This window comes from Phaethon aethereus (genome assembly GCF_964289735.1).
Source record: "Phaethon aethereus genome assembly, chromosome: 6".
Lineage (NCBI taxonomy): Eukaryota > Metazoa > Chordata > Aves > Phaethontiformes > Phaethontidae > Phaethon > Phaethon aethereus.
This window is the reverse complement of record NC_138580.1, coordinates 34,382,056-34,400,022: the sequence shown is the minus strand read 5'-3', so window position 1 is coordinate 34,400,022 and position 17,967 is coordinate 34,382,056. Positions and strand designations below refer to the sequence as shown.

Sequence of the window (17,967 nt, the reverse complement as noted above, 5' to 3'; positions counted from 1 at the left end):
CGGCTCTGGGTGAGGCGGCCCGCGGCGCTCGGCGACGCGGCCCGGGCTGGCCCCGGCGCCGCTGGCTGCTGGTCCAGCGGCGCCCCGACAAGGGGAAGATGGCCGCGGCGCGGCCCAATCAGCGCACGGCGCTGGCTCGCGCCCGCCTGTTGCCCAGTCCCGGTGCTCCGCGTGCCCCGGAAGGTTCCATTCGGCACCGTCGTCTACCCCCGCCTGGGGCCTGCGGTGGACCCGCCCACTTGGTATAAAAGGGCGCGCAGCGCACATGTGCTCCTTAGTGCCGGTGGGAGAGGGAGGGCGGGCGGTATCGTGTCGGTGGTGTCGGGCGGGAGCGGTGGGGTCGGGCGTGCCGCACAGTGACCGCGCAGCCCCTCGGTGCTCGTGTCCCCGTCCCCTGTGAGGGCTGCCGGTGCCCCTCTGCCCGGCCCTGCGCTACTGCTGCCGCTCCCCCCGCGGGATGCGGGCTCAGCCCGCCCCGCCAGCCCAGCCCCCCGCCCCGGCCGCAGCATGAGCGCGGCGAGCGATACGTACCACCTCATAAAAGACATAAAACCCGGACTGAAAAACTTAAATGTCATCTTTATTGTGCTGGAGATCGGTAAGTGGCGCCCGGCACGCCCCACCCCCGGCCATCCACGCGTGCCCCGCGTGGGGGGGGGGGGGGGGCGCTGGCAGGGCCGCCCCCGCCCCCTCCTGAGCCGCGCTTCTCCCCGCAGGGCGAGTCACCAAGACGAAGGACGGGCACGAGGTGAGGTCCTGCAAGGTGGCAGACAAGACGGGCAGCATCACCATCTCCGTGTGGGACGAGATCGGCGGCCTCATCCAGCCGGGGGACATCATCCGCCTGACCAAAGGGTGCGTACGGGGCCGGACCCGCGGCCCGCCTCCCTCCCCCCGCCGCCGGCGAGGCCGCCCCCGCCAGGCCCGCCGCCCCCGCCCGGGCTGGGGAGCCCTTTGTCGCCGAGGCGGAGGTGCGGGGCTGCGGGCGGGTGGCACAGCCGGCCCCGCTTCGGACCGGCTCGCTGTTGCCGCGGCAGCACCCCGAGATCACTTGACAAATTAAAACCACCTTTTCCGCCCCAGAACATGCCTGGCATACGAGCTAGTAAACGGCTACGAGAGGCTAGCGTTTTTAATGAGGTGTTTAAGAGACCTGGTTTGGCATTAGAAAAAGCTTCGCAGGGAAATACTACTTTTGGGGCGGCGGGGAGGGGATGCAACAGTCAGTCCTGGTCTGTAAATCAAGCAGGGAAGTCATGAGCGTGGTCTTGTTTTTACAGACAATTCTTTACTCCAGCAGTCGGCTCCTTAATGAAAGGAGGGGATGATTAATGTCTCATGCAGAAAAGTTGCTTTTCATTGCAGTGGGTTTAACAGAAATGACAGGCAGAGGAGGAGAACCTTTTCAGTTTCACTGTAGAAATTCCTGCTAGGGCTATGCTGTAGAGCATGTTAGGTGCAATTAAGTTGTCTCGGAGGTGGTTTAATTAAAAAAAAAATTCCTAACTTATGTTTATTAGCTGTGACAAGGAATACTAGATTCAATTTGAAGATCCTTTTCTGTATCACTTAAATTGTCAGCAGCAAAGCAGTAGTCCCTTTCATTTGGGTTCTTCCTGCCAGTTAGGTTACACTTAGAAATCCATTACACTGATCCTTTGGCCTACAGCATGTGTAAGGTCCTTTTAATTTGGATTTACGAAAAAGTAGGTAAAAGGTTACTCAGTGGACCTGCTAACTGAGCTACTCCGAAGTTGTTCATCTGAGTGTAACTGTAGATTTTGGAGTGAAACTGCACGACCCTTGCCACCAAAACTACAGCTGCTTCCTCCTGTGCAAGCGTCCCTTTACACGAACTGGGCTGGCTCCTCAGCAGCGGCAGTCCTGGGGAAGCCTGGCTGCCTGGAGAGCACGCGGAGCGCTGGGGTGCCGAGGTGGGCGGCACTAGACCGGCGCTCTGGGCCCGCACGGGGCCCTGCACGTAGATGACGTTGGGACAAACTGACAGTGGTCCTGTTTGGCGCCGCTACTGCACTCCGCTCTGTGACGGGCTTGCGGTTGCTGCGCTGGCGTTCAGTGCAACAGATGAGGGTCGTTGCATCCCTTCATGTCAAAAAGTGAGTTTGGCTTGTATGAATTAAAATTTACGAACTGACACCACTGTCCCTGGTGGGTGGCTAAGACATGCCTTCATTTACATGAATTGGATGCTCACTTAGGACTGTTCTTAGGCAAAAACTAAATACGTTCTGGTTTGGCTCTCATCTTAAGAAAAATGCCCTCACGCTGACGTACAGTGTTCTCCAAACACAATTTTTACTTAACTCAAATAGGATTAATGGAGGGGAGTGATGTTGCCATTGCAGGGTGGGTAAATTTTAGCTCTGTAGGCTAACCTGACTCTTCGGAGCAGGATGCTTGCTGTTAAAGCAGAAAAGCTTAGCTAGGCCCCACCTGTAAACATGTCCTTTTTTTTTTTTTTCTGCTGAATTTTAAGCTGTAGATGCATTCCTCTGCAAAATCTGACGCTGTTGCTGATTTTTGTCGTTGGCTGATTAACACGTTAACAGGAAACTGCTGCAGTTAATATTTCTAAATTTGAAGTTGGTTCTGGAGTTTAGTGCTTTATAGCCAACTTCTTCTGAGACAAAAAACAAATACTTGCACACATGAAATAATGTTGTGCTGGCGGTTATCAGTCCCATGATTTGCTGGGTCTTGACCCAAGTAAATGTATGTTTTGACTTGCATTTATTATTTGGTAGCTCTTTTCCTTTGTGCTCTGCCACAAGACTGCCCAACTAGCTGGTTATTAAAGGTTAACCATAGAGGGGATCTTTAAAGTGAAAGGTAGCATTATGAAGTGAAGAGCATTAATCCTCCTTCTGGATGGAAAGCTCCCGAGACAGGCACCATAGCTGTAGACACTATGCTTTACTGCTTCTGCTGAAGTACAGAGCAGGTTATCGCTGCGTTGGCGTTACGGTCCTGTTCTGCCGACCTGACTCCTCCTCGGTGCCTCTGCTCAAGGCCCTGTGTGTGCCCGGATGGCTCCCCGTCTCAGCAGATAAGGCAAAGGGCAAGAGGAAGGTTTGTTATCTGTGTTCCAGAGATAGACCTGGAGCATAAGGAAGTGGTGACTTACCCAGATTATCTGTGACTCCTGAGAGTGCAATTGCTGGGGCTCTCCATTCCTTTGCTAGAAGACACCCACATTCCTGTTAACTCCCTTGCACTGCACCTGGGTTTCTGGACTGTGTTTTGCATTATTTTCCTCACATACATGATGCTCTCACTGAAATGAACAATTCTACAGAAAGTTTTGCATAACTCAAATTCCAGTGCTTGAAGTCAAGTGCCACTATAAAGACCAGAGTGCATTCATGCTGTCTTGTGAGTGAATGCTTCCGCAATCAAAAAATTACTTCATTGCATTTCTCTGTCACTTAGAACATAATGGCCAAACTTGTGCCTTTAAAAAAAAAAAAAAATTCTGATAAGGACCTATACTAAAAAAGTAAGCACTTCCTATTATACACATTCAGTAGCCGTATCTCTAATTCTCCAGTGAACAAAGGTAATTCTTCCTGGCTCCTGCTGCAAGCAGAACTGAAAGTTGCCAGTGGACGGTAATACAGGTACTGCTGCTGGCAAAATGCCGGTTCTCTGCAGGAACAGTCATAAGGGCTGCTCCAGCCAGGGAAGGAGCATCCAATCTCAAAATAATTGGCTGTTTTCCTGGAATTGCCAAAGGAGTCAGCTGAGCTTCCAGTACCTTTTGCTAGAAGCAAAACATAGGGAGATACAAAAATTTCAGTGTGGTAAAATTGGGATCCCTGGGAATTTTTTAGTCCATGCTGATACATAACACTGATTAACTCGTGGAAGATAGCATGCTTCTACTTTCTTTTTCCACAGTGGTATTTCTCATTTAAGAGATTTCTTTGTTTCTCCTTTCTTTGGCCAGGTACGCATCTCTGTGGAAAGGATGCCTGACACTTTACACAGGACGAGGAGGCGAGCTGCATAAAATTGGGGAGTAAGTATTGCGTGTTTATACTTGCGGTGTTATGTCCTGCTGTCAGCAGAGTATCACGGTAAGTCTAAGATGTGGTGGCTTTTAGTAAATTGAAGCTAGGGCAGAAAAAGCGTGTTGGTTGGCCATGGATAGGTATAGTGCAGGCAAGTGTGGTGTGAGTTTTTATATGCTGTGGTGGTAATTAGCTCTGACCCTCTCTGGATTCTAGGTATATTTAGGAAAATTGGCCTCCATCTCGGCACAGGTCTGGGTTTTACCTATAGGGGGGGAATTATATAAATGACAAGGGACTTAATCTGCGTTGCTTACCTAGGCCTCAGCTTCAATAATGACTTTATTTTGGTGGAATCCTTGTGTGTGTGTATATCATGCTTTAGAGACAAGCAGAGCAAAGAGGGAAGACAGAGGTAACTCCAGTGAATCATATCTAAACAGAAGTAAGCCTCAGTAAAGCTTCTTTAAACTGCCCACGAACTGAGGCGGCTGCTCCTCCTGACTAAGAGCAAACATGAATAACATACTTGACAAGCAACAGGAAAAACAGCAACGTTTTCTAACCAGAAAAGTACTTCCGCAGTTGCGCGAAGGGCCATGGGGGGCCTGGTCGTCATCAGGGAAGTGGGGCTGTGGGGTGGCCACTTCTCTCCTCTGGTGGTTCAAAAATGCCCAGTGCTCAGCTGAATTTTGTGAGGGATGACCTGCAGATTTCCTTTGGTTCAAAGCCATCGCCTCAGGAGTGTCATCCAGCGGGCTTGCTTTCCAGCGGGCTGGAGCGAGGTGAGTCCTCATCTGGATTGTGCCTCCCAGCAGGAGGTGGGAGCTTCACTTCTGCTTAACGAGTTCAAGCTGCGTAATAATCCAAGTCTTTCTTCCCCTCTGCCATAATTTCCATGTGGTGAGTTGGGAGGCCTATTCCTCCACAGTCCCCTTGAGTGGAAAAGGATGCTTTGAATTTCACTCCCTGTTTTGTACTCCTCTGTGCTATTATGTTAATGGGACACTCCATAGCGCAGGAGTATGTGGGAGTGTTTAAGTTTTCCCTGGAGATCTAATGCAGTCACAGTCTGGGAGCAGGCTGGGTGACTCTGTGCCTCGGGTGACGTTGTGAGTGGGTGCTGGACAAGATTGTGCAGCTGGAAGAGAGGTGAAGGAAGCTCTTTCATCACCTTTTGTTTTCTTAAAGCCAATTTACCTCCTAGAGTAAATGTGTACTTGCCTCTGCTTGACGGAAACACCCTCACCAGGAAGATGTGGCAGCTTCGCCACAAGCCTATGAAGGGATCAAAGAGCCCTTTAATACCTATGGATATTCTCTGAACAGTGGTGTCTGGGTTAGTTACTTCTAGGTGATGGGATATGTCCAGAACAGATGCTCTTTGAGTTGTGGAGCTGAGAACTCTGTTAAAAAATGGCTTTAGAACTTCATCATCATTCTAATTTCTCCCCAGGTTCTGCATGGTATACTCAGAAGTGCCAAACTTCAGTGAGCCCAACTCAGAACACGTCGGGCAGAACAAACTGGTATGTTAAACTTGTCTGAGGCTTCTGGCATAAAGTGCTCTTTATTCTGAATACTTCACGCTAAGCTGTGATCAGATGTGACTCTTCTGGAAAAATGGACCTGAAGTGATGTATACACAAAAATGAGCCAATAATTAGAGTAGCAGATAAATTCCATGTGGAGCCACTATAAGAACAGAGGGAAGAAAATCATCCCTTTTCTGTAAAAATGTGAAATTTCTCTCACTGATCCATGTCTTGTCTTTTTTTTTTTTTTTTTTTACATTTCTCTGAAGGCACAGGGTGAACAGAATAATAGTTCTGCATCAAGTAATATGGGTTCTTGTACTTTCGGGCCACTGGGTAAGTTTTTTCATTTTGCGAAAGTGAAAGGATGAGAAACGCTTAATGGGAATAAAAATGAACTTACCTTGCTAAGGGTTCTCCTCTCTGGGGCAAAAGTGTATTCTGCTCTAAAAAGTCTTTTAGACTGAGGCCTGAACCTGCAAGCACATAAGCATGAACATTTCCTGAATAGTGGTTTCAGGATTTGTCCCCTAGAAGAGGAAGAGATCAGAATATTCAAGGTGCCTGTATGATGTAAAAGGACTTAACTAATCCTAAATTGTTTTGATGCTGTCAAAGAATTTTTGCAGCACTTGAAATTCTGTTTGGGTTTTTTTTTTTTTTTTAAACCAACTGAGACCTTGGCTTTAAAAATTACTTATTTTAATCTTGCCAGTGGCTTTCCTGTCAGGGGAGCTCCCCAAAACAGAAGTGGTAGTAATCTGAATTCCAATACTTGGCCTGGCTGGATCATTTTGTGATGGATTTAAACATTGAATCTTAAATAAGAAAATGCTTCAAAGACTTGAGTGGGTGTAAGCTGAAAGGGGAACCTTAGTTATGGCCTGCCTACATGATGCCCAGGCTCAGTGCCTGGTGGTGTATAGCTAAGCTCTGCTGGTGGATGACAGAAAACTGATCCATAACTTGCTGTTAAAAAGCTCTGTGTCACTTCAATTCAGTGACTGTCTGCTTCCTCTTTAGCAACATGATTTTAATTTCTGTTATTTTACTTCTCTTATGAGCCCTTTCTGTTCCTTTGAAAGTAAATGATTCAGAGGGAAGAAGGGCAGTGCTTTCAGGCCAGTCTTTCAGTGCTTTCAGTGCCAGGGTGAGGCAAGTAGGTTTTCAGCCCAATTAGTGTATAGGCTTCTACCACTTCCTTGGTGTCCCTGCTTTGGGTGGTGGACAGCTTTGTTTTCACTGAGCTTGTGCATGCCTTCTGAAACTTCTTTTTTTCTCTTCCCGCTTCTTGTGCAGTCTCTAAGTGCAATGATTTCCCTTTGTCTCTTCCTTCTCTCCCCATGCTTCCTATCATCATTCTGTCTTTTCAGCTCTGTCCCTTTTCCTACCAGCAAAACATAAGCAGGGACACTTATGAGGCTCAAGTTCATGAGAACTTGGTGCTAGCTGAGTTGCTTCTGTGGCTGGACTTCACAAGACAGCTTTCTGTTTCTCTGTGCCTGCCAGTGGGGAATGACGCAAGGAGCTTTGTGCAGCCTGCTTTTCTTTTGCTTATTTCTCCTTGACTTCTGCTGCCCTGCTGTCTCTGGAGCATCTTGGTGTGTGACCTGCAAGACAGTGCACATTTCTGAAAGCACCAGTGTAGCTTCATGAGACTCCAGTCTCTCTCCCGTGCAAAGAACCAGTGTGCAACCTTCTGTGACTCTTCTTGCTTTAGTTGAGAGTGGGGGGTAGGGATGGAGGGGAGGTAGGTCGGGAGGTGCGGGGAAAAAAGTAGGCTGTGGTTTGGGGTCTTGCTGTGCCAGAGGGGCTTTCCCTCTCCCTTCTGGTGCTGAGGGTTTGCTGGTTGCTGCAAACTCCATATGTTCCCTGGCTTGTGTAAGGGAGCAATGATTTCAGTCCATGGAACTCGTGATAACCTTTCCTCTGTCTTTTTAGGAAATGGTTTACAAACTGGACCTGAATCAAGTGGATTTCCATTTACATATAATCACGGCCACGCTTATGCAGGTAGTGGGAGAGGCAATGGACGAGGACCTGTAAATCCAGTACCAGCTAATAGTGTTCAGCCTCTTCTCCCTGCTGTCAGTAATGGGAGGGACCCACGCAGAGCCTTTAAAAGATGACTATGCCAAATGTGGTTGTACAGCTTGCTTAAACTCTACACTCTACTTGAACACTTATTGCACTTTTATTTATAGTTAACTGTGAACCAGTTTGTTTTTTTTTTTTTACCTTTTGGTCTATGGAGCAAACTTGATGTGATCTATTTCTCGTTTTGTTCAGGGAAGCACAGTGAGGCTTCCCCATAAATTAAGGGAGCAGGGGAAGAAGGTGCATATAAGGAAGTAGGGGTAACGGGTTGAAGAGTCTCAATTAAAACTCAGTACCCTTTGCTGAGTGGAAGAAAATTTCAGTTCCATGCATGTGTTTTTCTGTTTCTGTTGGTCAGCCATATAGCCTTAAAAGGTCTGTTATGTCCTGCGTGCGCATATGTTGACTTCCATTAGGATTAATGGGAGTTCTTCATATTGGAAGAGTAATGAGGGGGGAGAGCAAAGATGCTCTGATGAATTAGGTGTCCTTGGAATGAATATAGCTTGTAAAAGCAATAAGTGTAAGGAAATGGTGGTGCCAGCACCTAGTGGTGTCTCCTAAATCAGAGAATGGATAACTCAGATGAAAGCTGAAGACATGGTGAGTGTCTTGAAGCTTGACTTCTGATTCCAAAAAGTGTACTCTACTTACAAAAAAAAAAAAAAAAATCCATGAACACCATTATCACTGTCAAGGAAGGTGACACTGACTTTTGCTTTGATAGAAGCTTGGATATTCATTCTTGCTTTGCATGAAATAGCAGGAGAGGAGGATCTAAATTCAGGCAGCACTGGAGAATATGCTGTTCATAGCCACTCCTGGTGTAAATGCCCAAGGTTACCCTGCAGGAGTCTGAATGTCCAGAAAAGGACTGTTTTCAAATGCTGCATTACCTATCTCTTCAATGAGGCTGCTTACTTCTTCCTTCATTCACTTTTCCAAATGAATTATGTATTAGATGAAGCTCTATGTGTGGATTGCAGAGGTAGTGGTCAAGCACACAGCTGCACTTCTGATGCTGTTAAGCTGCTAAGCTTTCCTTCCTCTGTTTTATATGAAATATGAATTATCCCTTAAAGAACTTAACCCCACACACACCATCTCTGGGAGAAAATAGCTGCAGCTTTAATTCTAAGATCACAAACGCCTTGACTCTAGATAAAAGTCCAGTGCCGTGTTTCAGATCAGGTTCAAAAACAACTTGGAAGCTGAGGTGTCATACTGGATTCATCTGTTTAACTCTTCTTATAGCTGACCTCTCAAATAAAAAAAAATTGCACTAACCATTTCAAAAACAATTCTAACATTCTTTCTGTCAAGCCATAAAGACTTCATGACAAAAGTCTATTTTTGAATTGCAAGTTGTCTCTGTGGTTTTTAATGTTAATTGAATCTACTCCTATGTCACTAATGTTTACAAGTTACTTACATTTGATGCTTTTGGTACTCTATCATGATGGTTTGTTGAAAATTGCTTCTAATTGGCAAAGGTTCCTTGCTTAATCTGAAATACTGAACTTTCTTTTAAATGCAAGTAGCAGCAGCAGCAAACTTCTGAAGGGAGGTTTAGAGAGATCTGTGTGCCCAGACCACCTGGGAGCTGTTTGCTTCTGGTCTGGTAAAGTGCTATCCTGATACCTGCTTCCAGGTGGAACTAGCTAAACTTGTCTTGGACACAAGAGGGTGGCATGCCTCATGAGATCACCCATGGGTGCTGTTACGGAAGAATAATGCTAATTGGTAAACCAGAAAGCACGCAATGACTTCTGGGGAAATGGTGTAAGGAGGTGGTGTGTAACTCAGGGACTTTAAATTGCCTGCTTATTTAAGTCAGTCATGTGTAGTCTAGATGCATGGACAACCTCTCATGCAGTGTTGCATTAAGACATTTGATATCCTTGGGAGAAAGAAGCCAAGAGGACTTCTAAACCTGTGAAGTATATATGACATGTTCCAGCGGTAAATGAGATGTAAGTATGGTGTGAAAGATGTGCTTTCGAGTAGTAGCTGTAAAGGTAGCAAGTGATGGCATGGTGGGAACTCGTTACTCATTGGGGTATCTCCATTGTGGATCTCAAATCCTGGTGGTCTTGGCTTCTCTACAGCATAAAGAAGGTTGAAATAGTGGGGAGCCCCATGTTAGTGCGTGCTGAGGTGCCTCATGTTTGTAGCTCTGTGCATTTTAGCTTTTATTAAGCTAATAAACAGAACACTTGTTCAAAAATTCCAAATAAAAAGTGAAATGATTACTGCTGATGAGTGATAGAAGATTAAAAGCTTGCTGTCAAGTGGATAATTGATTTGCAGTTGGGAGGAAAAAAGCAAGAGGCTGGTCTTCATGTTTTCAAGGTTAGTAGCATTCCTGCCTCCCTGTTTTTAATGTGAAATTATTTCAGTTTATTAATAAATTTTTACTTCTTTGCAGGGGAAATCTGTGCCCTGAAAGGTCACATGGACTTAAAGTAACTATAATGGTAATTTTTCAAGGTCTTCTGCTCCTCCAGTGAACCTAAGACAAAGGTGTTTCCCTCAGAGGTGTCAGTGTCAAGATAGTGAGTTCTCAGCTTGCAGAGGAATCTGGGAGCCTGCCTTACATCTGTTTGGATCGTATCACCTTGGTGTATGGAGGGAAGAGCGAGACACATTTCTCTATGTAAACAAGCAGTTGTCATGAATTTCTCTGACACTAGAAGGCAGTTCATGGGTTCCCAGTGGTTAGGTCATTAGGAGTCTCATTACAGATGTCTTTACTAATGGTAAGGCTGCTGCTAGGGTAGTCTCCTAGAGAATACAGATTGCCGAAGGAAGAAGAACCGGAAGGTATTCGTATGTCCAGACACACTGCACAGTGCTGACGTGCACTTGAGTAGTCACGATGCACTTGAGTCACAAGATGCCCAACTCTCACCTACCCCCCAATGGCTTGTCTCTTACCCGCCCTAACCAAAGGACTGATGGCAGGCTGCAGCAATATGGCAGTGGCGAGAGCTTTGCTGTATGCCTGCTGCAGGCTTCCATGTGTTCCTTCTGTCCATCCTCAGCATGAATCTTTCACATTGATCCCGCAAGTAGAAAAGCAGTCCTGTACTGTGAAACACTGTCCTAACCTTGGATGGGTGGTAGGGTCATGTACTCCATGTCCACAGTGAAAATGGGAAGGTGCTGTAAGAACAAATGTAAATGCTGGACCAAGGCATGCAATATGTAATCACTGCTTTCACAACTCAATTAGCTTTAGCCTTAACTTGAAACTGGTGGGTTGCAGTCCTGTGCACACCATAATGCTGCTCTTCAGCATTGCACAAGTTCCAGCAAGGGTAGCTGCCTCTAGTGCTGCTTGTGCAAAGCTGCTGCAGGCTGCATGACACTTCTTTCTGATGTTGGTGCAAGCTCTGCACTGTTGACGCCCTTAGCAGTGTTGCAGGGACATCGGCCACGTTCTGTTCCCGTGTGCATTTCTCTGGGACCAGGGGAATGCTTTGTAGACAATGCTGTTCCCTGTAGCCCGCTGAGGCCTTACATTTCTCGTAGATGTTAGTGCTTGGATTTTGCTAATGGCCTGGCTGAGCTATGGTCATCCTCTGCAACCCGTGTCCATGCTCCCAAAACAAAGGGTCCTTTCCCCTTCTGTAAGGCAGTTTTCATCAGCAGCTCCCCAAGTGCTTTGTCAGGACTAGGAATTGGTAAAAGCAATGGGGTTTTGTGTGTTCCTGGGGATGTTCCTGGGCTGCTTTTGGCCCAGGTGTTCTCAGCTGCCAGGTTGTTCCTCTGCTTCTCTCCAATGTCCCTAGATTTGCCCTTTCAGATGTACTGTTTATTCTTGACCCTCGAGCCAGGCAATTCTTTGCACTGCCCAGTGCAGTCCCTGGTGGTGCTTTCGAGGGGGGTACAGGGACGTGCACCGCTTTCTCCCCACAGCTCTTGCTAGCGGCTAGCTCTTGAGCTAGGGTTGGTTGATTTTGAGAGTTTCTCCTTGGTCCGGTGCCAGCGTGCGTTACTGAGGCGCTCGCAGGGCCGTGACTCCCTGTCCTGGGTCTGATGAGGCTCCATTAATGACCGCAGTGGAGCCGAGGGTCGCCTCATCTGAGCCAGACGCTCTCCCTGCCGTGCGGGGCGAGCCCAGCCCTCGCTGCTGGGGAGCGCAGGGGTCCCAGGGGACCCCTGGCCAGCCTGGCCTGGGCGGGCTGGAGCATCCCCCAAGGGTGGATTCTGCGGCAGCCCCAGCCCCTCTGCGCTGGGGGTGGAGCCAGGCGCTGCGGTCTGGGGCTGAGCGGGGGCCGTGCGCGGGTGCTGGGGGCGGTGGTCCCCGCACAGCCCCTGCTCCAGGCCGCTGCACTCGCCTGGCCACCCGCAGGAGCCTCTGCTCGTGTGGGAGAGGCTCCCCAGGCGCGGTCTGGGGAGCTCGGAGGGGCTCTGCCTGCCTCCGTGGCTTGGGTGGTGCTTCGGCCGCTGCTGGTGGTGCCGGACGTCCCCAGGGCCTACTCCGCTTTGTGAGGGGGCAGCGGGTTGCTCAGGGCCGTAGAAACACCCCGGCCTCACGGGCTGTGTGCCTGGCGGGTTTAACAGCCTCCTTGCCGGCGTGCCTTTGTTTGCTTCCGGATCGCTGGGGAGATTGGGGCTGGCTGAAGGGGTGGTCGCTCATGGGGACACGGCTTCAATTAAAACAAACAAAAAGAAGCTGTTGTATTCCCACTGGAAGACACAGACCAAACCAGGTGCTACTGCTTGAAAACTAAATCGTCTAAAACTGCCCTCCCGGCCCCCCAGCTGATGAAGAATCTCTGGATTTATACATTTCCTAGGAAGCAAGATTAGGGAGGAGTAAAACATCAGGATTTAGCTCAGAAAAGAAAATTCTTGTGCTGTAAATGTACGTTCAGAGCTAAATGCTTCCTTCTTCTATGGAGCCACACTTCCAGCTCTGCTGTAGACCCCGTGGGGATGGACAGGAGATCCCACCTACTTTAAGGATGATTTGGATCTGGTCCTGTGCAGGCAGCAGGCTCTCATCTGTAAAACCAGGATAAGGTGGTAGGGCAGATCTATCGGTTGCTAAATTCATAATTTATGAATACGTGGAATGCTGTGGAAAAGCTGAAAGCAACCGCCAATGTGTAGATTTTTCTTTCTAAATCGAGAGACATTTATGAATATATATTCCTAAGCTCGGATTCTTTACAGGTAGGTATTTGGGTTTGTTCTTTTTCCAGAGGTGCCAAGTGCTGCAGTTCTGTGCCCAAAATTGCAAGCGACCCACCATTTGTGGAGAGCTTGCTGCCGCGTCCCCAGGGGCTGCTTGCTGGCGCTGCTTCCAGGAGTATTTTGTGCCGCGGTCGCACCGCTCCGGCTGTCCCAGCACGGGGCCCGCGGTTACCCCTCTGGCCTCCTGGCAGGTGGGGCAAGGCTGTCCCTCCCTCCCCAGCACCAGTTACTGGTGCCTCCGAGCGCGCGGGTGGAAAGCCGTGGCTCTGGACGCGGCGATGCTGGCCGCCTGCCGGGCACAGTGGTCCGGCAGCGTGGAAACTGTGGCCTGTGTAGGACCTGTCGGTGAAGCTTGCCTTTTTTTTCCCTTTTTTTTTTCCCTCTGAAGAAATGGAAAAAACATGCATCCCAGCGGATGGGAAGTGAAGCCCTTAGCAACTGATCTGTTAGAGCTGGTGCTTCTGCTCCAGTCAGGTCCTGCCGTGCATTCCCAGCAGGGCAGGTGGGGGGGGATGCCCCAAATCAGGATAGCTGGAGGATGCCAGGGAAAGGTCTGTAGCATAGGGCTGGTGGAGCCCTGGAGGGCTCTAGCTGGTGGCTTCTGGTACCTGTGTCGTGGGTAAATGTTTAAAACGGTTGGACAAATACCTGTCAGGAGTGGCATGGAGAGGAGGGAGTTGATGCTGGTGTGGGACAAGCATGAAGATGCATTAAATGATCTTCTGTAGCCATTTCCACCATTATTTTCTATGATTTATGCATTAGCTTAATTTTTGTAATTTCCTCCTTCCTAGGTTGATTAATACTAAATTTAATTTTCTGTAATCAACTTGAGCATGTGACTTGGAGAGATGAGGTTTAGGCTGATTGCGGTAAAAATCTACCTATCCTGTCTAGCTTGAATAAAGCAAAACTATTTTTATCTCTAAATTATGCAATATTTTCATGGAGCTCTGCAGCCTACTTATATTTAACCTTTGAATGGAGTGCTCTATTTTTTCAGATCACCTAATGCAAACTTTGCAAATGGGTTTTTTAATTATGAGAAACCCACCTGCATGCCATCAACCAAATTATTAGCAAGACAGAGAAGGATAACCAATAGTGTTGCCAGACTTCAACTGAATATGAAAAATGTTTAAATGCCAAGAACAGAAGTTGCCAAGAAATAACTTTAAAAACCAGGTGCTAGAGGAACAAATTAATATGACTTATTTTATTTTTAGAAATAGTGAGTCGAGGCCTGATGCGGGTAGATAGACATTCCTATGTGCAGCAATGGCTGTGCAATAGGACTGACAAAATCAACACAACCTTCTCTTAAGAGAAAAAGAAAAGACCTAATTTAGTTTAAAAAAGGCCTAGGTAGGAAGAGAAAGAGAACTTGATCTACTCTCTACTATGTGTAAGACTCTGGTGAGCTGTTCTTGTGCTGTGGCTTATCAGAGCTGTCTGTGATGTGGTTTGGGATGACCTTGGAGCAAGAAACCCCTGTGCAAAAGCCGCTCTTGAAAGCCTTGCCCTGGTACGTGCAATCTAGTTTCATTTTGGCTGTGCTTTACTGATGGCAGGGCCCATTGCTAGGGACAGTGAGTCTAAATGTTTTTGCTGAGCTTATTTTCCCCAGTAGCGCAGGGAATCAGAGGTAATTTCTAGAGCAAGCGGGACCCAAAACAACAGTAAGTCAGTATCATGAAGCCAAACAAGAAGGATGTGTCACCTCTGGAAAATTGCTGCAATAAGCTTCCCGTAGCTTTTTTAGCAAAGTGGATTTGCAGAAGCCGTCTGTGCAACTTCATCAGTGCTGTAGCTGAAGGCGCGAGTTACAAAAATCTGGGTCTTTTTAGTAGATGCAAATGGCTGGAAGCCATGTTGAGGAAAAAAGAGGTGCATTGGTAATAGTTGCTCTGTTGGATGTCTGGTGACCACCAGCCAAAAAATGGTAGTAGATCTGTAATTAGTTGTGTTTTTCTGGACATGCTTCAGCAGTCTGTTTTCACTGGACTAATTTTGATTTTTTTTTTTTTTTTTTTTTTTTTTTTTTTTTGATGGAGGGTGTGGTATGAGCAAGTAGCTCCTTCTATAGCCATGGCTGCTTTGATGTCCAAAGCTGCTGAGTTGTAGTTCTTATCACAGGCTACGTCTCCAGTCCAGGCATTGAGGTGGCCCCTTAGGAATTAACTTAAGGGATTCAGGTGATGTGTGAAGCAATCAGGATGATGTGTGTAGCCTGTGGTCAGAAGTAACGGCCTGTCAGAGGACGCTGGCTGTCAGCAGGGTGCTCTATCAGGGATGCACGAGGGGGAGGTCATCTCCCTGGGACTGTGCTTTTAAGTACTGCAGGTGTTTCCTCTTCCTTCAAAAATGTTCGGTTTGCTCTGGCCTGGGGTGTGTGAGCTTTGGATTGGTTTTTTTTTTCTTGTTTTAGGTAAACCGGAGAGATCCCTGCTGTGCAGCCCAGCGTGCTCTCGGACTGCCCTCTGGCCTACCTGTCCTGAGAAGGCCTTCGCCGGCTGCCACAGAGGGGGCTCGCCTGCTGTCCTGCCGGGCCTTCACCTGGCACGTGACTACTTGCACTGCTGCTCGTGCCAATACTCGACTTCTTTAATATCATTCTGATTCCTCTAACACGTTATTACTCACTGGGTGTTTGACAGGGCTGCCTCCTTTATTTCTGCTTGTTCCGGCTCATTTCTGTGTTGCTGACGTCGGTTACGGGCCTGCCCCGCCAGAGCCTCAGGTAGGTATGGCGTTGCCTGCCCTCCGGGGTAGCGGCGATCCTCCCGCAGCCCCGTCAATCTAGTCCTCCGAGGCTGGAGAAGGCATTTGGTGCACCATCCGAACAAGTTGTTCACAACTCCCTGTGCGCTGGGCTTCCAATTCAGCCTTTCAAAAGACTTTGATAAAGAAGAAAGGATCATTTTTTCCCTGACTGCTGCAAATGAAAAGCTTTTCGCTTGGGAGTCGTGGGTCATATTTATGGAAATGGGGGAGAGCACTTGCAATATTTGCAGCAGTTACAGAAGCAATTGGATCTATCTTTTATTGATACGTATTTACGTGCCCACAAAAATCTTATTGCACAGTAGTTGAGAGAACTTTATTTAGATTTAGTATTTTGAAGCGATTTTTTAGTGCTGCTTTATTATCCATGGAGTGTGAGATTCAGTATTTCAAGTAGGACTGTCACCAAACAGCCAGAGGTTTTTAAAAGATTTTTATTTTACATAAAGATACATTTTGAAGCTACATTTTTCAGAGGCACCATCTGTTCCATGTTGACCTTAATTTTCTGGATGAGTGTTTTTCTTCAAATGTTTTAAGTCTTGTCTACATTTCATTTGGTTGGGAGTGTTTAGGTTATTTGTTGAACAGGAAATCAGATATGCAGAGTGCAAAAACACCATTACATTGTGAATTATTCCCTTTGTATAACTTAACAAACTGCTTTGTAAATGCTTTGCAGACTTGCTGGGGTAGCTCTGTGTCTCTGACATCTGGCAGGTTGGCCCTGTGGGAGATTGGATCCCTTTTGACCGTCACCGTCACGCCTTGCACTGGGAGATGGGGCGCAGGACACCAAGTGAGCACCCTTTCAATGGGTAGTTTTTGGCGACAAGGGTAGGGTAAGGGTTTGTTGGTTGGCTTCATGGTCTTGGAAGGATTTGCTTGCTGTTCAGGCTGTCTAAACAATACCTGATCCTACTAAAAGGGGGTCATTCAAATAGCTGTATGTCTACATATGCATCATTCCCACAAGGCAATACCTCCTTTTCTTCCTTCAAATTCTTCTTGCTCTCATGTCTTCCACTGAAATAGGCTTATAGCTGATTTTTGCCTTCCCTCGCCTGCAGCCTTGCTGCGCAGAGCCCTCAGCACCGCCTGTTCCTGCCCCTTCCAGGGCGCTGCGGCCGAGATCTGGGTCAGTGCGGGTGTTCTCTGTTGATATGTGGTCAACCTGGGCTAACGCTGGCGGTAGCGGTAGCGACCGGTTTAGAGACAAAATGTACTTTTTGCAGTGATGGCAACGTCTTCGCAGCTTTGGATTGCCAGCGGAGTTGCAATCCCGCTGTTACGTTTCTTTCTGTAACGTAGTAGCTCCTTTTTGCCCCTGGGCTGTTTGTAGCCTAGTGCAGGAGGGATATCAAGACCTTTTTTTACCCTCAGAATATGGACTTGGAAATAAAACTAAAGATGTGGTAGAAAAAGTGATACAATTTAAATTTTGTGTGTGTGTTTCAAGACATTCCCAGAGGGGAATGCTGTAAGGACTGCACTCTTTTAAATTAACCAGCTGGTTTCTTTCCAGCTCTACTGTGTAAGTGCCTAGTAAAGCCCATTTCAATGAGATGCCACGATTTTGGGGAAAAGAGCTGAACAAGTAACAAAATACCTGCTTAAACCAAGACTGCAGTGTTTCCAAATACTAAACCCCGAGTCTGTCTCACCAGGCTGGCTGCATTTGGAAATACCTGTTGCTACACCAATTTTTGAGGGAAGTGGTGGAGGGGCAGGCGGGAGGAGGAGCGGCTGCTGGACTGGTGGCTCATGCTAGTGGCTGTTTGCCCTCCAGAAAAACAGGTAGTGGTCTGCTGCTGGATATTTAGAGGATTTAGAGCTGGAAGGTCAGCTTTTAATTATTACTGTAATTAATCCCAGTTTCATATTTTTTCTTTTTTTCTTTTTTTCTTTTTTTTTTTTTTTTTAATCTGCTCAACAGTGACAGAAGGAACTGTTGGAGAAACCCATTAAGAGCAGGACTCTTTAGCAGAGCAGGGAGCCGGGGGTGAAGCTGGTGAACCTGGGCTCTCCCGGGGGTGAGCAGGTGGGCGAGGGCTCAGAAATAGCTCACTGGGCTGATGGCAGCATTTAGGACTTCAAACCACTCTAGGAAAGCTTGGAACCTCTGAACTGTCGAAATGTTGGACTGTCCATTTGATGTGGAAGTCTTGGGTGAGAGAGTGGCATCCCAGTGTGCTAACCGCCCTGGCAGCATGAAGCCCACTCCATGGGGGTTCCCATTCAAGGGTCCCCAAAAAATCTGAACATCCCAAGACGGAGCCTGAATTTGCAGTAAAAGGCTGCTGGGTACTATGGCA

The 17,967-nt window shown here is 47.6% G+C and overlaps 1 protein-coding gene across 1 annotated transcript; it reads left to right on the top strand.

The window, feature by feature from the left end:
* Positions 1 to 373: 373 nt before the first annotated feature.
* On the top strand, positions 374 to 8,900 carry NABP1 (nucleic acid binding protein 1). Its single transcript, XM_082001395.1, has 6 exons — positions 374 to 598; positions 717 to 855; positions 3,968 to 4,039; positions 5,488 to 5,560; positions 5,836 to 5,902; positions 7,508 to 8,900. Exons 1-6 carry the CDS (start codon positions 508 to 510, stop codon positions 7,693 to 7,695), a joined length of 630 nt encoding a protein of 209 aa, XP_081857521.1. The 5' UTR covers positions 374 to 507; the 3' UTR covers positions 7,696 to 8,900.
* Positions 8,901 to 17,967: the final 9,067 nt, after the last annotated feature.